Below are 27,520 nucleotides of genomic sequence, written 5' to 3'. Positions count from 1 at the left end.
CCGGCTCATCAACTGGGTCGGGGTAGAGTCGCCGAGGCCTGGTAGTGAAAGAAGCCTACGGGCCCTCTCCTCCCCGGACAGGCCGTAAGCCTGCAGCAAGCGGCCCTTAATGGTTGAGTACTTGCCGGTCTGTGGTGGGTTCCCCAGCAGGTCGAGAACTTCGGCGGCGGTGGAGCTTGCTAGTGCTGAGACTACGTGGAGGTACCTTTCTTCATCGTCTTGAACCCTGCGAAGGGTGAATTGGGCCTCTGTGTGCGTGAACCAAGCTGGTGCTTGGTGTTCCCAGAAGGTGGGGAGCTTCAAGGACGCGGCGCCGGCCGACATCGGGCTGCTGCTGGTTGCCGTCGGGTCGTTGCTGGCCTCTGTAGGGCTACGTGAGTTGGGGGCTTCGGCCGCCGACATTCGGGGTCACCAATGTGGGAGACTACAGTCTCCCGTGTAAAGAAATAGGCAACACAGCGAGCTACAAGAAATAGGTCTTTACTCCAACTCTCACAATACAGTACTGAATTCGTAAAGCCCGCGAGCCTGTGATGACTCACGGATTGGTCACCTGTTGGAACCTGATTGGTTTTCCTTCTCTCAGCAGCAGGCAAGTCTGAACGTGCCTTATTCCTCTCAGCTTGCAACTGTCTTGCAGGGGGAGGGGAATACAGCAGTTAAAAGGGGATTATACAGGTTTATCTACATACACACAGTGTTTCCCCAATGTGGCAACGCCACACTATCATAGTAAATGCGCAGTTAAAGTAGTAGAGGCCTGGTAGCCCATTGATGCTGCAATGGTACATGCTGTGGAGATACTTAGGTGGAAAATATTTAATTTTGAAGAGACACTGGAAGGTTTATCCATCACAAAAAAAAATTAACTGGTCATTATTTTAATTGCTGTTTGCGCGATCTTGCTGTATACAAACTAGGCTCTTTTGCCTAAATAACAAGCATCTGTGATTCATTGAACGCCAAGTCTCAGGAGTTTGAGCTCCAATAAAGAGCAACATAAATGAATGTCTTTCGACAACAGCCGGGGGCTGCGCTACTGGCTTCAGTGACACTTCCAACAAAAGCAGAAAGCAAGTGCTGTTTGACGAGGGCTCTTCACATCTTGCAATACATTATATAACGTATATCATTCATCGAAAGTTATAAAGATTAGTGCGATATGGAGTTAATAAGCCGTTTGGTGAGAGTGAGCGCTTTTCATCATTACCTGATGCACACACTTGTACAGACGTGTACATTACTGGGACCTCCCCTGGGGCCGCGGGGTGGGATTGCTCTTACCTGGCTCTGTGAGGTAACTCTGATCTTGTGCTTCTTTGGGTAGCGCTGACTCGGATATAAGGACTCGTTGTGGGGCTGCTCACCAGACACCGGGACACAACCGCTGGGATTCGGGGTCAGCTCCAGATCACATCGCCGTTCAGTCTCCGCTTTGCTCCAGGGTGAGCTATTGGGGGTTATTGTAATACGGGGGGAGGGGGTTATTTCAACAGAGAAGGGTTATTGTAATAAGAGGGGTGGGGGGCACAGCTCCCCACCCCCCACTGCTGAAATGTGATCATCTTGTCCAATATTCTGCCCATTTTGAGTGAGGTCACCGCCTGGTTGTGTTACGGAGGGAACCGGCCGTCGGAGCGTTTGCTTGTTGGGGATTTGAGGGGAAACCCACTGGGGTAGACTGGAACCCCATGGAAATGAATAGAGCCGGTTCATTGATACAGAGATTGGCAATCGATTGAAGTTCTGACCAAAGGTCAGAAACGTGAACTCTGTCTCTCTCCACATGTGCTGCCTGACCTGCTGAATATTCCCAGCATTTTCTGTTTCTATTATTGAAGGAGTAGATTTGGTTTATTAGACCGTACGATTTGAATAAACAGAATTGGGTTCATTTGCAGACAGACTGAGGTGAGTGGAGTTTAGGGAAAGTGATCAGGACCCGTGTTAACGTGTTCGGTTTTCACAAATACAATCTGGAGCCCCGCTAAATTCACAGGTTGAGGGTGAGCTGGACACTCGAGTCCTTCTAACTGAAAGGGAGGAGGATGGTAAAGGTAGAGTCTTGTGTTCACAGGGAGCGCTGAGATGTGATGAGCGACAGGACATATTCCGGTTACTGCCACAGCTCTTTAAACATAGTTTCGAGATTACCGAGTAAGAAAGGCATTAACAATCCTGGACCTGCAGGGGCTGCTTGTACATGCTGGAAACTGACATTAATGCAGATGCTGGGAATACACAACAGGTCGGTGAACAGCTGGAAAGATTAAATACAGGGAAATTCATCTCAACTCAAACTCTGTCTCCCTCTCAGCCGAGAATGGTGTAAGGAAAGTCTGAAAGAAGAACGGGAAATAAATCATTCAGTGAGTCCCTATAATTCTGCCATTTTCTGCCACAAAACATGGCAATCCTTTTGTTCAAATTGTGAATTCTTCCTACATAACGGATAGAACTGATTGGGAGGAGCTGGATTAAAATACATGTTAGCTTGATAACACCATTGAGGCAATCGGAGTATCCGGCAATGTTCATTCACATCTCCTCATCTCAGTACTCGCAGTCTTTTCATCAACACTTTTATATCGTTGAAAAATCTTCAGAAGGAAAGGCAAGCAAACAAGATTGTGTTCGCAATTCGTTGTTAGATTTACAAAAGAGGATTTTATGATGATTCTCTCTTTAAAAAGGGCGAGGCGTCCTTTTTAAAAAGGTCCCCAATGGCGAGATTCTCTCCCCAAAAGGGCTGCCTCGGTAGACTTTCACTCTTTTAAAGGGGTCCTGACTAAGATACCGTCTGCTTCCCCCGAAGGTAATCGGAGGGGAAAAATCAGATGGCAACTTCCCACAAGCAGTTGTCGACTGGAACCAGATGATAGTAGCAGCAAGCTCACTAGACACATTTAAATATAAACTGAAGAATTTGGATGAGTAATTGCACTGTTGCGCTGGCCCAGTCTCCTCACTTTCCAAAGGTTGGCGGAGTACAGCTAGACTGCATGTGCCGACTCAACCGAGACAAGACAAGCGACACTTTAAAGGCCTAGAAATTCGGTTGTTTGCGCCAGCGGTTAGCGCCTTAAGAGACCGAGAATTGGGGCGTTGCCTAATGTTGGGGCGGGCGCAATGAAGATAGCAACAACTCCCATATTGACTATACATTTAACGCCTGCGCTAAGTCTTTGTGCGCGCCCGCGAGCGCAAGCACATAATGACGTCATTTCATCGTGCAACGCCTTTTAGGGGCGCCTGAGTAGATATTGGGTGGCGCCCGGAGCCTTAACGCCTAGCGCTATTAGTGACAGTTCGAGGGAGCGTTAGCAGGCCCTTCTCGGAGTCGGGGGGCGCTATTTAAAGGGGACAGCTCTAGTATTGAAGCTTTAGCCACTTGGCCTGTTCATTGCGATTGTTGGTGGAGAGAGTTGGGGTGCTACTGTGGAGCAGAGTTTTTGGATTTTAGCATTAGAGTACTTGGGACCCTCAAACCTGTCCGGAGCAGTTGGAGCACTAGACCTAACAGCCTTCTGACCAACTGGCATCGGAATGGGAGATGCTTTGGAGGGCGACGGGCTCCTGGCCGAACACTATGAAGGGGCAGAAAGACGGCGGGAGAGAGGGCCGGGATTGGCCAGAAGGAGGAGGGGCAATGGAGGTTGCCCAATCCAAGGGTATGCTGCGAGGGTCTTTAGGGGTCATACCTTGACATGTCGGAGGAGCAGTGTGTGCGAAGGCTCCGAATCGGGAGGGACGTTGTTACTGAGCTGTGCCACCTGCTTGCTGAGGATCTACAGCTGCGTCTACGGTGCATGACCTCTCTGTCGGTGGCCGCTAAACTGACTGTTGGCCTCAACTTTTATGGCAACGGATCCTTTCAGTGAGCCATTGGGGACATTGCGAATATCTCTCAGGCTGCAGTCCACTGCTGCATCCGGCAAGTTACAGCTGCCCTTTATAGGAGAAGGCGTCAATTCATCACCTTCCCTCTGACCCTGGAGAAGCAGGCGGAGGAGGAGGAGGAGGAGGAGCATGCGGACGAGGAGGAGGAGGAGCAGGAGGAGGAAGATGGAAGGGCTCCTGAAAGTAGAAGGGCCATCCATCACTGGCTCATGAGGAGTCGTCTCGAGGCCCCTCTGGCGGAATGATGAGTGTCTTAACTGCTGCGCACTTTGGATGTTTGAAAGCATCTGAAGACCAGCATCACTGTAATTATTCACGTACATCTTAGCACATTTAAACTTCTCTTTATTGTCACAAAAGTCTTTCATTACAGCAAAACAACATCATGTCAACAGAAACCATAACAAACAAAATAACACTAAACTCTTCGGCAAAGCCGCCAAAATGAAAAAACTTTTCCCAACAATTCCAACAGGTGAGGGTCTCCTTGAGTTTGGCCAAAGAAACATCTCAGGACCTCCCTCTACTGCTGGCCCCTTGATGGAGAACGACTTCTCTTTCGCGCTCGGCCCCTTCCCTCCCTGCTGCTCCTACATAATTGAACCCCAGTGGCGGGGTGAAGGCTGGGGGACGCCTGCTGGCTGTCTGGAAGTGCAGAAGCCCCTGAGGGACGGCCTGGCCGACCTCTGGGCTTGGAGGGTGCGGACGCAGGATGCTTGATCTGAGCATGGCTGGAAGCAGTGTGCCCTGCAGGTGGTGGCAGCTGCACTGCAGACGTGCCAGCGCTGGCATGTGGAATGGTCACCTGCCGAGAGAGGACACCTGCACCATTGTCGGACGACACACTGGCTCTCTGAGGGGACCGGCTCGGCTCATCCGCCACAATCGCATGCTCCACTGATTCCTGGCCTTGTATGGGACTGGAAGGGCCCGGGGTGATCCTAGCTGATGCAGATAGGGTGGCTGCAGTGAGAGTTCGCGTTGCCTCAATCTGGGTGTGGACGAGGCCGGCAAGTGACTGTGTGGCAGCAGTGAGGACCTGTGAGCCAGGTGCCAGTGCTTCGGAGAAGCCCTGGACAGTTCTTTCCATTGCTTTGGACAAGGCTGGTGCTGACCGCTCCACTGCCTCGGACAAGCCCTGGACAGACCTTTCCAGGGATTGTCCGAAGCCCTGAACAGTCCTTTCCATAGCGGCCTCGAAGCCCTGGAGAGTCCTCTCCATTGTTGGTGCAAAGCCCTCGACAGACCTCTCCATTGTTGCCCCGAAGCCCTGGAGAGTCCTGTCCATTGTTGCCCCGAAGCCCTGGAGAGTCCTGTCCATTGTTGCCCCGAAGCCCTGGAGAGTCCTCTCCATTGTTGCCCCGAAGTCCAACACACTCTTTGCCAGTGAATCTATTGACTGAGGCATCCTCCCCACTGCAGCCATCAGCTCAGTGTGCCTGAGCCGGGCCTGGGTGCTCATTTCAGCCAGGCGACGCACCTCCTCTGCACTCTGTGCAGCAGTCATCACTACCTACCTTGCCCTCCGGGGAGATGGTGGCTGAACTTGCCTACCCCCCTTGCGTTGCTGCATGCCGCTTGTTCCGGCAACTGGCTGATCCTCAGAGCCCCCCCCCTCCCCTCCAGGGAACTACTATCCCCAGTCTGTACATGTGTATGCTCCTCTGAGATTGGAGCGGATGGCCTGGCTTCCTCCTGATCCTCAACTCCGGAGGCACTGGCACTGGCAGCTTCAGGGCGTGGAGCCCCAGTTGGTGATGCATCATCTGAAAGCAGGGAGGTGGAAGAGTGGCTTTAGCAAAAGGACAGGTTGGCAGAAAGGCATGGCAGATTGCGGCACACTGAGGAAGCATGCTGGCGGGGGGACCAAGTGGAGGGAGACAGTTGCAAAAGGTGAGAGCCTTACCCTCGCTGTCGAGAATGGGGTCGGCAGCTGCAGTGGTTACAGGACCAGACAGACGTCCTCCAAGAATCTGGTGCACTCTCTCCTCGAGATCCATGAGCGTGACCACTTGTGGAGGTCCGCCACCGGTTCGACGCTGCTCCCTCCGCATCATCGCCAGCTTGGACTGCAGGGGAAAGAAGGGGAAGTTCTGTAACATGATGCCTTGAGAGATCATCTGATGCCCCCCATGGTGCAAGAGCCCTTACACGATGCCTTGAGAGATCATCTCATGCCCCCCATGGTGCAAGAGCCCTTACATGATGCCTTCAGAGATCATCTCATGCCCCCCATGGTGCAAGAGCCCTTACATGTGGCCTTGAGAGAAATGTCCATGTGTGTGCCCAGAAAGGGCCATGGGTGCTTGCTGACACATGGCCATTGGGGCATCATGGCAACAGGGTCCTCGAAGTTAGGTGCAGATGGAGGGAATCAAAAGTTTGCATAACCAACACTCACCCTAACGACCCGAGTGAGGTCATTGAATTTCTTCCTGCACTGAACAGGGGTCCTGGTCGCCAAGCTGTTGGAGTTGACCCTCTGAGAAACCTCCCTCCAAGATCGCCGGTAAGCCTTTTGATTCGGCCTCTTGCCATTGTCAGGATACAGAACATCTCGACGGCGCTCAACTGCAGACACCAAGTGGTCCAGGGCCTCAGTGCTGAAGCTCTCTGTCTCACCTTCTCCATCCTCACCAAGTTTGTTGCGCCAGAGAAGGGCGAGCGCTGATTCTGAGGCCTACAGGGCGTTGAGTGTAGCAGCTCAGGCTGACTGACCCACCCCTTTAAGAGCCGGCCGGCGCCTGGAAGTCTTGTGGTTTCCGGTAATTGAGATCACCTGCGCTGCGCCCGTCCACGCCGATATTGGGTAGCGCCTGAACTTTTGCGCCTTAGGAGCCCCGTGCAACGTCTGAGTTAGCGCCTCAATCCCCTTTGGGGGCGATGCAACCCAATATCTCACCAGGCAGCGATAAGTTTCGTCTGGCTATAAACTTTGCGCAGCGCCAGTTCTAACACCTCAAGCGGGGCTATACCCAATTTCTAGGCCTTTACCTTAAGGTGAAGAGCGACATCGGCGTTACCTGTCAGTAGATCAGCTGTGTGCCCTTCATCAAAAAGGAATGCACAGGTAGGGAAGGAACCAAAAGAAGATGAAAAGAAGCAATTTGCACAATAGAGAAAATGAAAACAAAACAAAGCCTGGGTAAAGAAGTCTGACCCATTCACCTGAGGATTATCGATGCCTGGAACTAACTTTAGCAAAATGAAAATCAGTGTTTAAAAACACTCCTTTTTAAAGTTTAAGCTCTTTTTATATTTAAAAAATGATGCATGTTAACCCAATACACAACATGCAACCCCACAGCTTAAAATGTGATTGCCCTCTATGCTATATTTTAAAGAGATGGTTCAGTTTAATCATTTCTGTTATTCTCAGATGTTACTCTCCTCCTCCTGTTTCTGAATGCCAAGATCAGAGTGATGAGGTTGAGAAACCTAATTTAACCTCTTTGTCTTTCAGATCCTCCCAAGACGGTAACATGCAGGGGGTACTATTGATGCTGTTAGTTTCTTCCATCTGTTTCACCACAACAAACAGCAAAAAAAAAAGCGTCCTTTGTTCTGAAATACCTTTGCAACAAAATTTCACTCTAAGAGAGGTTAGTAGGTAGTTAAATGTATAGCTGTAATAGTTAGTTAATTGTAAAGCTGTATGACATCATCAATTCCGTTATGTCAAGATATATTCCTGACAGCCTTTATGAAGTTAATAAACAGCACTAGTCAGGGGGACTGAATAGGACAGCAGTTTAGCACATGGGTTTTTCACCTGTGGGCCTTGGATTTCAATCCAGACCAGCCTGATGAAATCGATTCTTCTCTCCTGTTCGGAATAGAAGTCCTGTATGAAATGAGGTTTGGTTCCTACCACCTGGTCCATGTGGTGGGTGCAATGTTTAGTAAAACTCAGTAGTACTAAATTAGCAGATTCACTTAAAGAGGCCCAAAGTATGATTGTTGTAGCTACCAAATTTAAATAAGTGCAATAAGTAGTCTTCTTTTGAGTTTGGTTTTAAGGCAAATGTTTGAGATAGTTGAGAGAGCGTTATTTTGGATCTGGTTGTGCTATACCTGAACCGGGAGTCCTTGATGCTCACAATGGTTGACAAATTCTCAGGCATTGGCATCTATCACCTCGATGGCTGCAACATTTACACACAAAAATGTAGAAGAGACTGCCAAGCACACCACATGATTAGTTCTGAGTGATTGCTAATAATTATAATGTGGTGTCACATGGGGATTGTATCCACAGCAAGTAACGCCACTAAGTTTATTTCAGCCAAAGGCTATGCCTTGAAATAACTATCGGATGTTGACGATGATTGGTGGAAGGGAAGAAACTGCAACTCTGCCATGTCATCAGGCCACCATTTTGAGGGAAATAATTCAATTGAGATGTACTTGTTAGCAGATCCCACTGTTAATTCTGATATATGTATGGTGTTATGAAAATATTTTTTGTCAGGAGGAATACAGTGGGCTCCTTGGCTTTATTGGTAATTGTTGAGCATTGCATAGTGTCCTGGATGTATTTCTTTACTTTGTAAAGCATAATTGATTTCTGTTAAGAACATGTTAAACAGCTCACTGATGTCTCAGTACAATTCAGCTTAACAAAATGAGCTGGTTGGGAAATGTGAAGAACCAAATAAAGCACACTTCAGAGCTAGGAGTTAAGCTCTGGATAGTCTTAGAGGGCGAAATTCAGTCGGTTAGCACCCCCAGTTAGTGCTTGGCGGGGGCACTAACAGGGTGCTCAGGCAGTAGCACCGCGGCGGGGTGAATCCCGCACCACACAGCAGATTCGCCGGCCCCATAGCGCCCGATCTGCAAGCTTCAGTAGCGCCCCCCATCTTACCGCCTCGCGTCGACAGCGTCAGGGAGCGGAGACGTGAACCAGTCGGCTGGCAGGGCGCTACTTAAAGGGATGTGCCCCAGCTGTCAAGGAACTTCCGTTCCAAAGGTCAGTTCTGAGTGTCCGAGAGCGCAGGATGTATCTGCAGCCAAACAAATGCTGCTTAGTCCCCGGAGTGTTGTGGGTCGTCAAAGCACTTTGCATTTCATCTCACAGCATATCGCCGTTCTGCACCCCCCAAATCATTGGGGGCTGGTGTGCAGACTCCAGTTACCCTCCCCTTTAATGGCTGGAATGTGCCTGGGCCAATGCTCACCCCCGATTACACAACACCTCATATTCATTATCGCTTGGAGCCTAACACGACTCACCCATGCCATTAGCGCCTGATTTAGCCCTCCCCTGCATTCTTTGAGTGCTGAGACTGAATTTAGTGGGCAGCGAGATTGATTAGCGCCTGGCGCTCAATTTCCAACTTCTCAAAAGTTAGCGCCCCTTCCTGGGTGCTACTGAATTTCTCCCCCTTAGTTCCTTAATTTTTAAAATCTCAATTAGGTGGATGAACACCTTGAGGCACAGGTTCTGCCAGTCTCCCATCATAACTCCACTGTTTCTATGAGCTTCCTCCTTGGCTTATGAGGGACAGAACTTCCATCCACCCCTTACAAAGCAAATGGCAGCTGGGATGGAGATTCCCTAAGCTGGGAGTTCCCGCTCCTCAGGCTGGAAGGAGACCTGGTGTAGTTGTGGCAGCTGGTACGTCAACTGAGTGGCCATATACCAACCTCCATAAGGCCATATGTGGGCTCCATCAGTGAGGGCAAAGTAAGTGACTTGGACCCTAGAAGAATTTTAAATTGAACCTTTCTCAGGAGGCTGATCAGTGTATTGGCTGGGTCGGAGGAGACCTGGGCCATCCCTCCCCACACTGGCAGGAGGGCGCTAGAGTTTCTGACAGGCATAGGCAAGCATGTGCCAGAGAAGTTCCTGAAGTGATGCTTGTGTCAGGCTGACTCATGCAAATGATGTTCACCTCCCCCCACCCTGAGTGACCCTGCAAACTCCAGTGGGTTCAGCATTGGAGGGCACCACTGGGATTGTGTCCAGAGAAATTTTGGATCCTTTATAACCATAAATGTTGAATTATGTACTGTTCATATATAGTAATAAGGAGTCAATCCTTTTGACTGAGGACTGCATATGCACGCACATGCGCGTGTTTGGGTTGGGAAGGGAATGACTTCAACACATGGCAAATTGTTGACATTATCTTCTTATAAGTATCAACTTGGCTCACCTGTGGACTCCCCTCAAGGCCATAAGGTTCTGGGTTCAAGTTCCACTTGAGCATATAGTCTAGGCTGACACTTTGGTGCAGTACTGAGGGAGCATTGCATTGTTGGGAGGTGCTGCCTTTTGGATGAGACATTAAACCAAAGCCCCATCTGCTTGACAAGCAAGGATTTCTTCCAATGTCCTAACCAACATTCATTCCTCAGCCAATATCATCAAATGGTCATTCATCTCATTGCTGCTTGTGGGGCCATACTGTGCAAATTAGCTGCTGTGCTTGCCAACAAAAACAAAAGTGATCACATTTCAAATAGTAATGAACTGATTGTGAAACACTTTGGCATAATCTGAGCACATGAAGGATTCTAAATGAATGCGAGTTCTTTCGTCTTTCTTTCTAAGTTACTGTTGAATCCTGAGTGATCTGTGCACTCAGGCTCATTAATCTATTTTTTGTTTAATTTCACAGTATATGGGAATATGGTACGAGATTCAACGACTTCCTACAGCTTTTGTGCAAGGCAGATGTGTCGCAGAAAAATACACCCTGCAAACAGATGGTTGGATAAAGCTTGTCACTCAGGAGGTGATGTAAGTATTCCAGAAACAGATGGAGGGCAGAGCAATGGAGAAAAGTCAAGAGCACAGATACGCTCACTAATAGTTTAAACTAATAGTTAATTGCTTTAATAACCTGGAAACAAATTTGTTTTAAAATCAGGAGTTCTAAAGAAGCCCTTGAAGTTAATTTGGATCCTCTTTATTCAGTGAAAAAGCAGTTTTTGCAGTGTTCAGATATAAATTCTATTCAGTGACTGCAGATCTGTCAATGCCCAATATTCTCATCTAACACTTCTTAATCTATTGCGAGCAGTAAGTTGCGCGATGCAGTTATCACTTGTCAGCAACAACAGCTTGCATTTATATAGCACCTTTAACTTGGTAAAACATCCCAAGCATCTTCACAGGAGGGCAATAAGACAAAATTCAAACCGAGCCAAAGAAGGAGATATTAGCTCAGGTGACTAAATGCTTGGTCAAAGAAGTAAGTTTTAAGGAGGGTCTTATAGGAGGAGAGAGAGGTCGAGAGATGGAGAGGTTTAGGGAGGGATTTCCAGAGCTTCGGGCCTAGAAGGCTGATGACATGGCCTCCAATGAGTGGGCGAAGAAAGTAGGGGATGCGCAAGAATCCAGAGTTGGAGGAATGCAGAATTTTTGGAGGGTTGTAGAGTTGAAGGAGGTTACAGAAATCGGGAGGGGTTAGGCCATGGAGGGATTTAAACCTAAGGATGAGAATTTTAAAATGGAGGCGTTGCTGGACTTAGTATGGATTAGAATGCAGGCAGCAGAGTTTTGGATAAACTCAAGTTTATGAGGGTGGAAGATGGGAGGCCGGCCAAGAGAGCATTGGAATAGTCGAGCCTGGAGGTAACAAATGACACAGTTAAGCACCTGATCAGGGCAGAAATAGGCTCGTAACCTTCACTGAATTACCATGTGAAATACTGAAGATAGAAGTGGTCAGAAAATGGTGACCGGAGGTAGAAAAAATATTCAAAGCTAAATGAAAGAGAAGGACCTTGCGATAAAATAGGCAATAGACTGGAGGATATCTATTTTTGAAGTGAAATTAATCAACTAAATAGTTTCATGAAGAAGGAGACTTGGGAAGCAACTGCTGATTGGTTGAATGCAGTCTCTTGGAGTAACAGGAGTTGACACAACAATAGAAAGAAATGGAATGATGTTAAGCAGAATTTACAAAAGAAAATGTATTTTAGAAACAGAGAGGCCTGGGGTTCACATACATAAATCTTTGAAGGGGGCAGGACAAGTGGATAAGGCTGTTAAAAAACATATGGGATGGAGGGCTTTGTAAATAGGAGCATAGAGTACAAAAGCAACAAAGTTATGCTAAAACTTTAAAAATCACTGGTTCGGCCTCAGCTGAAGTATTTTGTGTCCAATTCTGGGCACTGCACTTTAGGAAGTGAGTCAAGGCCTTGGAGAGGGTGTAGAAGAGATTTACTAGAATGACACCAGGGATGAGGGACTTCAATTATGTGGAGAGACTTGAGAAGCTGGGATTGTTCTCCTTAGAGCAGAAAAGGTTAAGAGGATATTTAATAGAGGTGTTCAAAATTATGAAGGGTTTTAATAGGGGAAGTAAGGAGAAACTGTTTCCACTAGTAGGAAGGTCTCTAACCAGTGGACACAGATTTAAGATAATTGGCAAAAGAACCAGAGGGAAGATAAGGAGAAATGTTTTTATGCAATGAGTTGTTACGATCAGGAATACACTGCCTGAAAGGGTGGTGGAAGCAGATTCAATAGTAACTTTCAAATGGGAATAGCATATATACTTGAAAAGGAAAGATTTGCAGGGCTATGGGAAAGAGCAGGGGAGTTAAATTTCTATGATTTGATATGTGAAGCTATTGGAAGATGTAAGTATAGTGAGGCTTTCAATTGTAAGCTGCAGCCAGCAGTGTAACTGATGGTCATTAAATTACACGTTACATGGAACACTTCATTTGTTAAGTTGCAGTGAGTTGTTTTCTGCTGTTTTATTTACTGATTGGATTAATTACTAAACGGATTAATTGTTTACTTTTGCAGTTTTCTTAAGGTCAGACACGTTCTTCCTGTCTTATTCCCAAGTGTGAGTGTGTGAGATGAACTTGACTATTTCTGCTATCTTCCATTTCTGCAATAGGCTCTGTTACTTTATTGTCCTTCATCACCAAAGATTCTGATTGGCTGCACAGGAGCCGAGAGGGCACCATTGCTGAATCTTTCTTTCCTTGATGTCTTCTCTGTTCCACAGATCGTTTTTTCTTACTGCAGAGTTGGATTAACAGAAAATGTGTCATTAACTGGCCGTTACATATTTGGCTCTGCAGTAGACACCTTGTAGGGTTTTGTGGCATCAGTTTCTCCCATATGCAGTCTGAACATACTTTTATCAACTCACACAATGGCAAAGATGGAGATGTAAAAATAGCATCCCATTGTGACCAGGACCCAATATTCATGTCTTTGGCAAACACAAATTGTTGGGAAAGGATTCATTCCTTTAAGACACTGTTTGCTTTAAAGTAGCAATTTCGAGACCTTAATCTCTGTTTATTCAAGTTTTGAGCAGGAATCGGGCAGGCGGGAGCTGAGGAGGGCGGCAAACTGTCTTGACCGCAGCAATGTGGGGCCCGGACTCTTTTAACTCCCGGGCCTTGTCTGCATGCCCCCAGTCACTTACCCGCCTGACACTGTCAGGAAGCAGCATCTGGCCAGTGGGTATGTTGGGCGGCAGGAGGCCGCCAGCCAGGACCAAAGAAAGATCCCTGGCAATCAGCTAAGTTGCAGGTAGGGGCTTTCAGTTGTGAAGGGACATTGTGTGGGGGGTGGGGAAGTCCATGCAGGGGAGACCTAAACTTTCTTTGTGGGCCTGGAGGAGCAATCCAGCTCCTTCTGACTCCGCAAGGCAAGTTTAGAAACGTACCTGTTTTGCCTCTTCTGGCCCTCGCTCTTCTTTCTGCTAACTTCATCTGCCGGGAAAACCTCAGGCCACCAGTTAAAATGGCTGTCGGGGCTCGATGAGATTACCTTAGCATGATCTGCATATTTAAAGGAGGACCCCACCGGTTTCACTCCGCTGTCCTTGCCGTCTATTCAGAAGATCTGGTTATAATTGAAGACTCAGGGAAGGGAGCGCGATGTTGGTGATTCAGTCTTGCTCCTGATTTTAACTGTCCAGTTTCTGCTGGGTGGGTAGGGTTAAATTCAGCCCTTTGGCTGTGAACAATGCTCTTGAGTTAAATGGGTGATCCTCATCAACTGGCAATCCATGAAAACAGATGCACTCACTTCATATGTTTAGTGGGATCCATAGATAATGACCCAGCAGAACCCCCAGGGAAATGGTGTAAATGGCCATTTTCTGCTGTTTACGTCATTGTCTAGAGGGTTCCACTGGTCTCCCGGCGGAGTTACAGTGGGAGATTGGTAGAAATCCCTGTGCAATTACGGGGCCAACAACTCTGTGCAGAACAATTGAGTTCAACACATTTTTCAATTGTATGAGTTGAATAGGAGTAGTACACAATCAATAACCTTTTTATGTAAAGAAAGTGGAGTTAGATTATTTTAAATATAGAAAATAGATTTCTCAGCGAAATTTCTCCGTTACAAAGTGCTTGCTTTTTCCAAGTGCAGTTGGAAAGTCCCTCTGAGGCTGTGGATGTCTTGTACAGGAAACAACCGGACTAAATCAGTGAAAGGGTTCTGAAAATAACTGGCTGTTGTTTTCAAAACCTTTCTGCTTATTGAGAAACATCTTAAATAAGTCCATGAAGATTTCCTTTTATCAATTTTTTGAATGTATTTATGATTTCCCTAAAAATACTGACCAGAATAAATCTTGATGACCACTTTTCCTTCATGCCCTGCACCCATCGCCTTGGAAAAGGTAGAACTGAAGTAAATTCTGTTTCATAGTTGGTCAGCTCCCTACATTAGTGTGTTGTGGAAGGTGGAGAAAACATTTTCCTTTAATGAATTGACTACAGAGGATGATAGAGTGGTGAGTGAGTTCTCCACTAGCCTGCCTCTGCTCACTGAGCCAGACCTGTTCAGGTACTGTATCCGAGATCTCAAATTGTATTATCTGTCTGAGGTCACAAAATGCTGAAGTAAAGCTGTAAAGATTACACTTTAAAAAAATAAAATCTGTGTTTTATGCAGGCCTAATGGTTCTTTGATAGCTTATCAAGGAGATATTGTTCCAGCTAAAGTGAATGAAACAGCTAGACTTCAATTTAAAGCCTACAAAGGTAAGTACACAAAGCTAAGTGAAATCTACATATATTGGTCTATAAATTTTGCCAGGTTTTTCCTTTACATGTGAATCACCTTTTGCTACCCATCTGCCACCTCCAAATAAAAGATGAAGGGATAGAAATGGAATTGGCTTCAATGTGACTGAATCCCAGTTGGGGCCTATAAAAGCGGGCCAATGCGACACCGCCCACTTTGTGCTACAGCTCAAGACCAATTCCTACTCCTGGTGAGTGTGCTTTTCCCTCAGCCTGTGAAGAACACATTTTACTCCCTACTCGGTGAGAATGTGTTTGCCTTCTCCCAATGAGGGAGCATGACACTCTTCTCTCTCTTCCATGCAGAGACAGCATGTCATCCCTTCTCCCATCTCCACAGGGAGCACATGTCCTCCCCTCTCACCTCTCCATGGGAATTTGTCCAACCGGCGGTCTGTTTCCCCATTCCCTCGCAGAGAGAGCATGCCTCTACCTCCCTGTAGAGAGAACATATTCATCCCTATTCTTTCCTCATATTCCACCCTTCCTGCAGTGTCAACACATCCTCTTTCGTGCTGACAGAGAATGTGCAAATTCTCTTTTCACAGACGTTTGCACCTCCCTCTCCTCATCACAGAAAACATAGATTCTCCACTCTCCAGTTATCGGGAGAAGGTTGTTCCTCATTGCCCTAATTGGAGAGACTATGGCCTAGAAATTCAGTGGCCTGCGCCACCAGTTTGCGCCCAAAGAGGGCTTTTGCGCCACTGGCCACACCTACCGCGATATTTAGCGAGGCGCTAATGGCGGCGTTAGCCTGTAGCGCTGCGCCACCACCGATGACGTCATCGGTGCGCGCAGCGCCCCGATATCGCCCCGCTAGCCATATTTGGTCGCTACCGCCTCCTCCGCGCCGGCCGCAAACAGCGACCGGTACACAGGGGCCTACCTGTGGCGGTAGTGGGGCGAGTTAAGGTGGAGGTGCGGCCGGCCGCTTTTTCGGCGGCCGCCTGCCCGCACCTCCGTCCCCGGCCTCCTACACCACCCCCCCCGCGGCATTGCCGGCTGTTTCCCGAGAGCCCGGCACTTCTCCTTGGTGCCGGGCTCATTTGCCGGCACTCGCGAGCGGGGATCGCGCTGTTGCAGGCACCTCCCCCTTAAGAGTGGGAGGAAGGCCTGCAGTACTGCAGGCTGCCGTGCTGCAGCGGGTGGCGCTGCGGCACTTTGCGCGCCGATATTCAGTTTCAGCGCCCCAAGCGGGGCGCCGGAACCCTTGTTTAGCGGCCGACTTCCACTTGGAGCGCTGAAACTGAATATCCCGATGGCGCAAGTGGCTCCGCGCGCAGCGGTAATTCCGGCGCCCAGGCGAGCTGTGCGCCCCAAACTGAATTTTTAGCCCTATATCTTCCTCTATCCTGCCCCCCAGAGACAAATTTCCCACTCTCCCAATCACATTGAGCACTTATTTCCTTTTTGCCCCCCACAAAAGAAGCCATTTTTTTCCTGTTTCCCCTCAACTGTAGAAGAACAAGTAATATTTATTTTTTGACACCCATTTGATGCATTTTGGAGTGAATTGTGATTAGAAATGATTTACCCCAGTCTAACAGCAGTCCGTGCTACTAATACAATATAAGCCATGGTGTGGAGATGCCGGTGTTGGACTGGGGGGGACAAATGTAAGAAGTCACACAACACCAGGTTATAGTCCAACAGTTTTATTTGAAATCACAAGCTTTCGGAGCGCTGCCTGACGAAGGAGCAATGCTCCGAAAGCTTGTGATTTCAAATAAAACTGTTGGAATATAACCTGGTGTTGTGTGACTTCTTACATTAATGCAATATAAGGCATAAATGATAAATTTTCTAGTCTTGCAGTTGAGGATGGAGCCCACAAATTCAAAAGAAAGGTAATTATTTTTAATCTTATCTATATTTTATCAAATGCCAGGCCGGTTAGCAAAGATCTGCATGTCCCCCAACCTCCATACTTGTGCACAACTTTTCGTGAGCATAGAACTCCAAAGATTTACACATACATGAAACTCCAGCACAAGAGAAATTCAGGCCATTCTGGGCTGTGCTTAACAGAAAATGACTCGAGCTGTAACAAATGCTGATTTAGATCAGCAAACCACGCCATGCTGAGAAAATGCTGACTGTTAGGGACAGAAACAAAGTACGCAGCTGACATAAAATGAGAAGGGGTTTCAAAAAGAGGGAATAAATGCAAAGGGATCTGGATAGGTTGGGCAGGTGAGCTGATGAGTGTTGAATGACATTTAACATTGGACTAAAGCAATGTGATGAGATCACGGAAGGGAAAAAGTTTGTGGAACTACATGCTAAATAGATATCAGAGAAGATCTGGGGGTATTGCTGGATAGCTCACTGTGCAGTATGTGGCAGTAGTTAATGAAAGAAAGAAAGAAAGACTTGCATTTATATAGCGCCTTTCACGACCACCAGACATCTCAAAGCACTTTACAATCAATGAATTATTTTTGAAGTGTAGCCACTGTTGTAATGTGAGAAATGCGGCAGCCAATTTGTGCACAGCAAGCTCCCAGAAATGGCAATGTGATAATGACCAGATAATCTGTTTTTGTGATGTTGATTGAGGGATAAATATTGGCCAGGATACCGGGGATAACTCCCCTGCTCTTCTACAAAATAGTGCCATGGGATCTTTTACATCCACCTGAGAGGGCAGACGGTACCTCGGTTTAACGTCTCATCCGAAAGACAGCACCTCCGATAGTGCAGCACTCCCTCAGCACTGCACTGGAGTGTCAGCCTAGATTTTTGTGCTCAAATCACTGGAATGGGACTGTGAACCCACAACCTTCTGACTCAGAGGTGAGAGTGCTGCCCAATGAGCCACAGCTGACACTCGGGAAGCTAAGCAGATATATAGACAGAGAGATAGAGCACAAATCCCAAGAGGTGATAAAGAGTCTGCACAAGGCACTGGGTATGGGAACATATGGAGTAGTGTGTACAATTCTGGTTGCCATACTACAGCAAGAATATCCAGGCATGGGGCAATCCTGAAAAGATCAAACTAATACCTAGCTTAAATAGGATCTTTAAAATCAGATTTTATTAATTTCTAAGGCATTATTCACTCATAGCAAGATTACAATTGTTCCCCTGCGCATAATCTCCAGCAATTCTTCTTATCCCACAATCACAGGGGGTCCAGAACTCAGAGGGCTGTTAATCCTGGTGTAAGTGTTGGGATCCACCTACTGATGATCTGTGGTGCTGAGCTGACCCCATCAAATTAAATGGGATCAGAGGAGGTCATCTGATTTAAATATGCTGGGTGGATGCCTACACTACTAAAGGTGCATCTCAGGCCCCTGCCAGTGGGGACAGGGTGCATAATGGAGCAGACAATGCCCACTCTAGGAGAGTGCCATCATCCCCACCATGGAAAGAGCCCAGAAGTGTGTCAATCAGCCCCCTTTATGGAGGGCCAAAAAAAGTTACAAATTTAAAAAATCTTTAGAGGTCCAGGTTAAGTCCCAGGTGGGCCTCACATCCACTGGTCGGCAGATGAGTATGGCTGAGTAACAGACATTAAACCACAATGGAAAGATTACTGAAATCTTGGCAGCACAGATGGAATTGAAGAACAATCCTGAAAGCAGGGAATGAACTATAAAGACAAAGGGATTTAGGAGAGAATTCCAGAGAATAGGGCTGAAGTGGCTACAGCTTCTGCCACCAATGGTGGGGTAAAGGGAGGAAGGCAATGCACAGTAGACTGGAGGACTAACGGGCATGGGAAGACTACAAGCTTAGAAGAGATGGCCTGAGAGTGGCCATGGAGGGATTTGAAGAGGAGAATGAGAATTTTAAATTCCGTGCATGCATTGATGGACAAGGTGCCAGTGTGATCAGTGAGGAAGGGCTGATGGGCAGATGGGATAGGATACAGTCAGGGAACCTTTGGTGAAGTTGGAGTCTATGAAGACTGGTGGGCGGGTGTCAGCAGGGAAGCCATTGAAGAAATCCGGTCAAGAGGCGACAGAAGCATGGACAATACTTTCAGCAGCAGTGGGATTAAGTGACAGGGGGAGGGCACTCTTGTGGAGGTAGAATTGACACATTCTTGGTGCTGAATAAGATACAGGGGAGGTAGATTTTCATCTTGCCGCCCGGGCGTCACACTGGTGTTGCGGATCAGCCGCCTGTTCTACAAACTGCCCGATTTTCATTCCCATTGAAACCAGTGGAAAGGAAAATCAGACTGTTTATATAATGGGCAGGATGATGTCAGTTTTACGCCCAGGTGGCAAGTTGAAAATCTATCCCCAGGTTTGAAGCTCAGCTCTGGACTGAACGGGATGGCGTGTTTTTGCACAGCCCGATTAAACCTGAGCAAATGTTGGGGATGATGGATTCTGTGACAAGAGGTTGGTGTTTATGGTGGGGGCTGAAAATTTCAGCTTCAGTGTTCCCAACATTCAACTGGAGGAACTTTTAGCTCGTCCACAACTCAGGCCAGAATTTTCCGGGGTGGTTGTGGGCGCGATCGGGGGTGGGTCACGTGGGAAAGTGGATAGTTTTTGGGAGCGGGTCGGGAACCCGTCGTCATCTCAACCCGACGCGCCTTTCCCTCTGGCGTGCTTGGCAGTGCGGCAGCGACCCGACCGGCAGAGGCGGGCGACCGAATTCAAATCATTAACAGGTAGTTGTCAGGACAGAGGGCATCAGCACCCGAGCACATTGCTGCCTGGGAGGCCAGGGTTGGCCTTATCATGGCCAGATTTACTTAACTTGACGCTGTACACCCATATGGCTGCCACATGATGGCCCAGGTTGGCACCACCCCGCACCAACGCCAGAAAGCATCCCTGCAATGACCAAGCCATTCCTTTCACACTCACCACCATTGCTGGAGGTACCGTTATGTCTCACCATTCACTGCAACTCACTAAGCCACGTCCAAAGGTGCACACAAATCTGTTTAAGACCAGAGAGTGGTGAAAATAAAGATTTTTATATTGGACAGCACATTAACGGAAAGTTTACATAAACATTGGCTAAAACACCCAAGTGGCTACCCTTGTGAATCTACTTGTGTGTCATCTTTCCCTTCTGTGTACTTCTACCAGGTGCTAGCCCTGTGGCTTCAGCAGAGGTAGAGGCAGCCTGTTCACTCCCCTGCTGCCAAGGAGCTGAAGAGCACCTTGCTGCACATCAGTGGGGCCATGAGGATCCACATCTACTCTGACATCCCTCCTAGAGAGGAGGTCTATGAGCCTCTGCCATCTATTCTCTGTAAATAGCCATCTATTCTCCACAGAGACCATGTGCTCCTGTGAGTGGCGCATTAGCTGCTCCATGTAGGTGGCCATCCTATCCATGGAGGAGCCTGCGACATGGTGCTGTTCATGTTGGAGATGGACTCCTCCATTCTCTGAACATTTGCAGACACACGCTCACAAAACCTGTCAGAGCCCCCTGCCCTTCTTCCTGCACCTCCGGGATTGCCCTCTTTCTGGATGGCTCCTGAGACTCGGCATCTGCATGCAGTTGAGCAGAGCTAGGAGCGTCCTGCGATCTCCGGACAGGACTCTCCACTGCTGTCCCTGTCTCCACCATCTGCTCTTGCTTACTTGTGAGTTGTGAGACACCAGATGACAACACTATATCTCGCGTGAGACCCACCCAGGTGTGCGTATCTGCACTGGTGCTACGTGCGCTTATGTCTGGTGACTGTGTGCCCTCAGAGGCTGGAGGCTTCCTCTTCCTCCTGGACAGTTGGAGGGGGTTGCGGGGGGCCTCTTGATGGACCTGTGGGAGAGTAAAGAGATGAGTTAGATATGTCATATGAAGAATGGGTACATAAACCATTATGCATGATGATCATTCATTGGCTGCTGACATCAGTTCCCATATGAGTGACTGATGTATGCCATGTAGCTGTATGAGATGTAATTCTGTCACCAGGTTGCTGAGATGTCCCCCTCTCTCCATCTCCCACCTCCAGCTGCTCGGCGATTCCAGATATTTCTAAAGCAGCCTCCTCTGCTGTTGTAAGGTTTGCAAATGATGGTGGGCCACTGCCGCTTCTCCCCCTCTCCTTATTTTGGGCTCTCTTTTCCTGCAAGGAGCAAAAGAAGAGAAGGCTGAGTGAGACTGATGGAATGAGTGTAAGGAATGGATGGGTTAGATCTTTAGCGGGAGACTATGATGGAGTGGGGTGGCAAAGCCAAGTGGACTGCTTGTGTGTTGCTAATTGGTATGATTGCACTAGGATGAGGGTGAGTGTGAGGGGTGACCAGTGAGATGGGGATGTGATAATGTAGATAGAGAGTGAGGGATGCGTGGATGTGCAACGTATGTTGGTGTGAGTAAGGATGTGCAGGGCTAGGCTTGGGAAGGCAGAGTGATGGGGATGTGATGAGAGGCACAGCAGGATGAAGTTGAGTGTGGCTTTGTACTCACCTTTCCTGATCTAATGAGATAATTGAAACATTTGCGGCATTGCACCCAGGTCCTCCTGACCACATCCCTGCTGGTGACCTCCTCTGCAATCTCCAACCAGGCTGTTTTGGTCTCCTGGGTAGGTCTCTTCCGTCCATTGGAAGAGAAGAAGACCTCCCTGCATGCTCTGACTCCCTCCATAAGCACATGGCCCCTTTAAAGATCCTGGCTGAAAACGCGTCATGAATGTCGTCACCAGACCCGCACCATTTAATTGGGCCGGGTAACGCGCAGGGTGGGCTTAATAGGCCCTATTAACGTAAAGTCGTTCTGTGGAGCGGGATGGAGCCAACAACGAGGTCACGACCCGCCATGGCCACCGCCCACTCCGGACCTGTTTGGGTAGGCAAAATTCCGGCCTTAATGTCAGACAGGGACTCTGGCAGTATAGGCTGTCACTGTTGGCTTCTAAATCATTTCTAAATCACAACACTACATAAGAACATAAGAAGTAAGAGCAGGAGTAGGCCATACGGCCCCTCGGGCCTGCTCCACCATTCAATAGGATCATGGCTGATCCGAATCTAGACTCACGTCCACTTCCCTGCCCTCTCCCCGTAACCCCTAATTCCCTTATCAGCTAGGAAACTGTCTATCTCCATTTTAAATTTATTTAATGTTGCAGCTTCCACAGCTCTCTGGGGTAGCAAATTCCATAGATTTACTACCCTCTGAGTGAAGAAGTTTCTCCTCATCTCAGTTTTGAAACCGCAGCCCCTTATTCTTAGATTATGCCCCCTAGTTCTAGTCTCACCCATCAGTGGAAACATCCTCCCCGCATCCACCCGATCAAGCCCCCTCACAATCTTATATGTTTCGATAAGATCGCCTGTCATTCTTCTGAACTCCAATGAGTAGAGTCCCAACCTACTCAACCTTTCCTCATACGTCAACCCCCTCATCTCCGGAATCAACCGAGTGAACCTTCTCTGAACCACCTCGAGAGCAAGTATATCTTTTCTTAAATATGGAAACCAAAACTGCACGCAGTATTCCAGGTGTGGCCTCACCAATACCCTGTATAACTGCAGCAAGACTTCCCTGTTTTTATACTCCATCCCCCTTGCAATAAAAGCCAAGATTCCATTGGCCTTCCTGATCACCTGCTGCACCTGCATACTAACTTTTTGTGTTTCATGCACCAAGACCCCCAGATCCCTTTGTACTGTAGCACTTTGCAGTTTCTCTCCATTTAGATAATACCTTGCTCTTTGATTTTTTCTGCCAAAGTGCATAAACTCACACTTTCCAACATTATATTGCATCTGCCAAATCTCTGCCCACTCACTTAGCCTGTCTATGTCCTTTTGCAGGTTTTTTATGTCCTCCTCACTCATTGCTTTCCCTCCCATCTTTGTATCGTCGGCAAACTTGGATATGTTGCACTCGGTCCCTTCCTCCAAATCGTTAATATAGATTGTAAAGAGTTGGGGTCCCAGCACTGACCCCTGCGGAACACCACTAGTTACTGATTGCCAGCCCGAGAATGAACCATTTATCCCAACTCTTTGTTTTCTGTTAGATAGCCAATCTTCCACCCATGCCAGTATATTGCCCCCAATCCCGTGATTTCTTATCTTGATCAGTAATCTTTTGTGTGGAACCTTGTCAAATGTCTTTTGGAAATCCAAATACACTACATCCACTGGTTCCCCTTTATCCACCCTGTATATTACATCCTCAAAGAATTCGAGCGAATTTGTCAAACATGACTTCCCCTTCATAAAACCATGCTGACTCTGTCCTATTAAATTATGTTTATCCAAATGCTCTGTAACTGTTTCCTTAATAATGGACTCCAACATTTTGCCAACCACAGATGTTAGGCTAACTGGTCTATAGTTTCCAGCTTTTTGTCTACTTCCCTTCTTAAATAAGGGTGTTACATTAGCAGTTTTCCAATCTGCCGGGACCTTTCCTGAGTCCAGGGAGTTCTGGAAAATAATCACCAATGCATCCACAATCCCTACCGCCACTTCTCTCAAGACCCTAGGATGTAGGCCATCAGGTCCGGGGGATTTATCCGCCTTAAGTCCCATTATTTTACTGAGTACCATCTCCTTAGTGATTTTAATCATCTTTAGCTCCTCCCCCCCCCCATTGCCCCCTGTTTGTCCAGTGTTGGGATATTTTTAGTGTCCTCTACTGTAAAGACTGATACAAAATATTTGTTCAGCGTCTTTGCCATCTCCATGTTCCCCACCACTAGTTTCCCGGTCCCATCCTCTAAGGGACCAACGTTCACTTTAGCCACCCTTTTTCTTTTTATATAGCTGTAGAAACTCTTGCTATCTGTTTTTATATTTTTTGCTAGTTTACTTTCATAATCTATCTTCCCTTTCTTAATTAATCTTTTAGTTATTGTTTGCTGGCTTTTAAATGCTTCCCAATCTTCTATCCTCCCACTAGATTTGGCTACTTTATATGCCCTTGATTTCAGTTGGATACTATCCTTTATTACTTTACTAAGCCACGGATGGCTGTCTTTTCTTTTACTCCCCTTTTTCCTCAGTGGAATATATTTATCTTGAAAGATGTGAAATATCTCCTTGAATGTAGACCACTGCTCTTGTACCGTCTTACACTTTAATCTGTTTCCCAGTCCACTTTAGTCAATTCTACTCTCATACCTTCATAGTCTCCTTTATTTAAGCTCAGTATGCTGGTTTGAGATCCAACTCTCTCACCCTCAAACTGAATTTGGAATTCAACCATATTATGGTCACTCATTCCAAGGGGATCCTTTACTAGGACATTTTTTATTAATCCTGTTTTATTACACAGGACCAGATCTAAGATTGCCTGCCCCCTGGTTGGTTCAGTTACATACTGCTCAAGGAACCCGTCCCTAATACACTCTATGAACTCTTCCTCAAGGCTGCCGTGCCCAATTTGATTAGTCCAGTCAATATGAAAGTTAAAATCCCCCATGATTATAGCTGTTCCCTTATTACAGCCCCAACTATTTCCTGATTTACTGTTAAATAATTTTATTTTTAGAAGAAATTAATCTTTATGAAATCCATTCTTACTCACAATAAATTTAGTGAATTCTGCCTAATAAATGCAGATCTTTAAATTTTGCTACTTTCTAATGCAAATGGTTTGCTGGATTGCTCGGAAAAATCCATCTCTTGCTAATTTGGGGGATTGTGTGTCAATCCTCACTTTCTTCAGGGAGAATGAGAGAGCAGCATTCACTTACCATGAATTTAGCTGGTTTTACTTTTAAAGTTATATTGATATTGTTACTTGTAGTTTTGTTCCTGTTTGGCATATGCGGTTACTTTTAATCCATTAATTTTTGTTACGTTTTGTTAATCCAGTGGAAGTTCCGCCAAAATACGCAGCACAGTTTCCAGGTACGTACTGAAATATACAACTCTCTGAATAATAAGTGTAACACAGTTTAACAAATGATGTCAGATCCTGTCCGGAATGTAATAATCGAATTCAGTGTATTAAGTAATGATCACTTTATTTCTGGTAATTCACTGTTGATTGTTTCTCATTAAATTTGCAGTAATTATGTAAGATTTGTTAATCATTCAGTACAGGCAATGCATTTATTCAGGATAAATCAAGATCAGTTGCTATTTGACTGATTTGTTTCCACACAAATTTCTCATGATGCAAATAGATAGGCAGTGGAGTAGGCTTTTATTCAAAAAATAGGCTTAATGTATAAAACTCTGCTGGGAGATGATATCTGGCATATCACACTTTCTACATCCAGCCCAGTGATGGAGTACTATGGTGTATCGACAGCCATTTAGGATTGATACGATACAGAATTAATGAGCTCAGGCACATCACCTGGAAGAGGCAATGTGTAAAGACCAGGCCAAATAGGGAAGTGAATATCTTGAAGAAGGTCACTTTAAGGTCACTTATAAAGCTTCAGAATGTTATTGGAATATTGTGCAGAAGTCAGCTGTTATGTTTTTGGGTTTTTACTCTTGATATTTTTCAAATAGAGGTTGTTTTCTCTTAGTAAACCCTCAATTAGAGATCAGACTAAAGTTTCTTTCAAGCTTTCTTTTTGTATATCTGTAAACTTTCTTTCAGTATGACTCGATGTTAATTAGGAGCTATTTTCTGTTGCTGGTGGACTTCCTTTGTAGATTAGAAATGCTTGGCTTTCTTTCTCCTTATTTTTAAAGATTGTTTTACACCTGTAAAAAGGTTTGATGTCTGGAGTATGACGAATCTGTGCTGGATGCAAAGGGAGTGAGGCAGCCAGATATAGATATAGATAGATAGAAGCAAGTGGTGTGGGATGTTCTGTCAATTGTTCATTCCTCTTTACCCCACGTTATATTAGAAGAATGCAGGGTCCTTCTGAGTAGAAAGTTCTCTTCTGCTGGTCAATGCTAATGTGGGATGATGTGTTACTTTTACCTTCAGTCATAATTCTTTGATTTCAATGACGTCTTTCAATCAAGATCCATCTTAAATATTGGAGCAGTTCTACTGCCCCATTTTGAAGCAGTATAGTCCTCATGACCTCCTATTCCTATTTGTTTGTGTTATTACTATCCTTACTTCTCCATAAATGATAAAAGTTGAGTAATTTCTTTATGCTGTTTCATATTTCTTCGGTGGTTCTGTTGGTCATTTGGCAACAGAGCCGTTGAGAGATACTAAATATTTATACATGAAAGACCAACTGGACAACCTGTGGACATCAAAGTCACAGGTGAGGTTGTCTGTAACCATCCGATGGAGATATTTTTCACGTCTCGTTGTTCTCCATGATGTATTGTAGTATTTTTTAAAGGTTTATCCAGGTACTGAGGTTAATTCTACTATCTAGGTAGCCAATGGAAATTACTTGCTTTATCCCAGATTAATGTTCTGTGTCCTGTGTTTTTGCAGAATTATCCTTTATCCCATACTGGGTATTAGCCACTGACTATACAAGTTACTCACTGGTATTCTCCTGCTGGTCCACGTTTGGTTTTAGACAAACGGAATATGCCTGGATTTTGTCAAGAGAACGGCAGCTACAAGAAAATACCACTAACTACCTGCATGGCATCCTAACTTCAAATGGTATCGACGTTACAAAAATGATTACATCTGATCAAGAAGGTTGCCCTTCATACACATAAAGAGGTGATCAGAATCCATACAAAATCAACACTTTAATCTGTATCAAAATCAATTCATCTTTAGTTTTTATGATTGCACTTTACAACTGAGTTAGTATAACTGGGATTACATCATATGTGCTGAGGTTTTTGTGATGAGCTGTGAACTGAGTACAATTTATTTTACTAAAAGTGAAACAGTCATAATAAACGCCTTCAAAACATGGTCAGTTGTCAACATTTGCCCCCAAAAACAAATATAACAATGTTATATTTATATAGCACCTATAATGTAATAAAACATCCCAAGGTGCTTCACAGGAGTGTTATCAAAAAGATACAAAATTTGACACCGAGCCATATAAGGAGATGTTAGGGCAGATGAAAAGGTAGGTTTTAAGGAACGTCTTAAAGGATGAAAGGGAAGTGGAGAGGCAGAGAGATTTAGGGAGGGAATTCCAGGGCTTAGGACCTAGGCAGCTGAAGGCATGACCACCAATGGTGGAGCATTTAAAATCGGGGATGTTCAAAAGGCCAGAATAGGTCGAGCGCAGAGGTCTAGGGGGATTATAGTGAGTAGCAAAAACATCTGTGGTGATTTTGAAACCGTGATCAGTCGATCATTAGAAGTTATTGAGCCACAATACACATGCCCTGGCATGTTTTGCCCAAATTACAAAGCACTTGGCTGAGCTCCTGCTATCAACTAGTTGGCATAAACAGATAACTGACTTGTTAGTACTGATGCATGTGAAAATAATGCACCTCATGATTTCAGACTGCACAAGCCATCTCATCCTTTGTAGTCACGACTTAGTACAGTTTGACCTCACTATGGGGTAGATTTTCAGCTTTCTGCCCGGGTGTAAAACTGGTATTGGGGATTGGTTGCTTGTTATAGAAACGGCCTGATTTCCATTAATTTTAATGGAAATGAAAATCGGGCAGTTTCTACAACAGGCAGCCGATCCATAACACAATCTTACGCCCGGGGGGGGGGGGGGCGGTGGGGGTTTGGTGGTGGTGGGGGGGGGGGTGGTGGGCGGGGGCGGGGGGCACGT

The 27,520-nt window shown here is 46.3% G+C and overlaps 1 protein-coding gene across 1 annotated transcript; it reads left to right on the top strand.

Moving 5' to 3' along the window:
- Positions 1-1,305: 1,305 nt before the first annotated feature.
- Positions 1,306-27,303, top strand: LOC147115600 (apolipoprotein D-like). The gene is made up of 6 exons (XM_085989980.1): positions 1,306-1,445; positions 7,364-7,502; positions 10,524-10,645; positions 14,795-14,883; positions 24,693-24,728; positions 26,245-27,303. Exons 2-6 carry the CDS (start codon positions 7,383-7,385, stop codon positions 26,478-26,480), a joined length of 603 nt encoding a protein of 200 aa, XP_085846106.1. The 5' UTR covers positions 1,306-1,445; positions 7,364-7,382; the 3' UTR covers positions 26,481-27,303.
- Positions 27,304-27,520: the final 217 nt, after the last annotated feature.

The sequence above is a fragment of the Somniosus microcephalus genome, chromosome 6 (assembly GCF_052327205.1).
Source record: "Somniosus microcephalus isolate GS21.2 chromosome 6, FLI_Smic_1.0, whole genome shotgun sequence".
In the NCBI taxonomy this organism is placed as follows: Eukaryota; Metazoa; Chordata; class Chondrichthyes; order Squaliformes; family Somniosidae; genus Somniosus; species Somniosus microcephalus.
The sequence above is the reverse complement of the archived record's forward strand: the minus strand, read 5'-3'. Positions and strand labels throughout refer to the sequence as shown.

Excerpts from the sequence above, each read along its gene's own strand:
- LOC147115600 (XM_085989980.1), top strand. The coding sequence starts at position 7,383 with ATGCAGGGGGTACTATTGATGCTGTTAGTTTCTTCCATCTGTTTCACC. Across the intron at positions 7,503-10,523 it reads AAAATTTCACTCTAAGAGAG|TATATGGGAATATGGTACGA; the intron begins GTTAGTAGGTAG and ends TTAATTTCACAG. Across the intron at positions 14,884-24,692 it reads TCAATTTAAAGCCTACAAAG|TGGAAGTTCCGCCAAAATAC; the intron begins GTAAGTACACAA and ends TTGTTAATCCAG.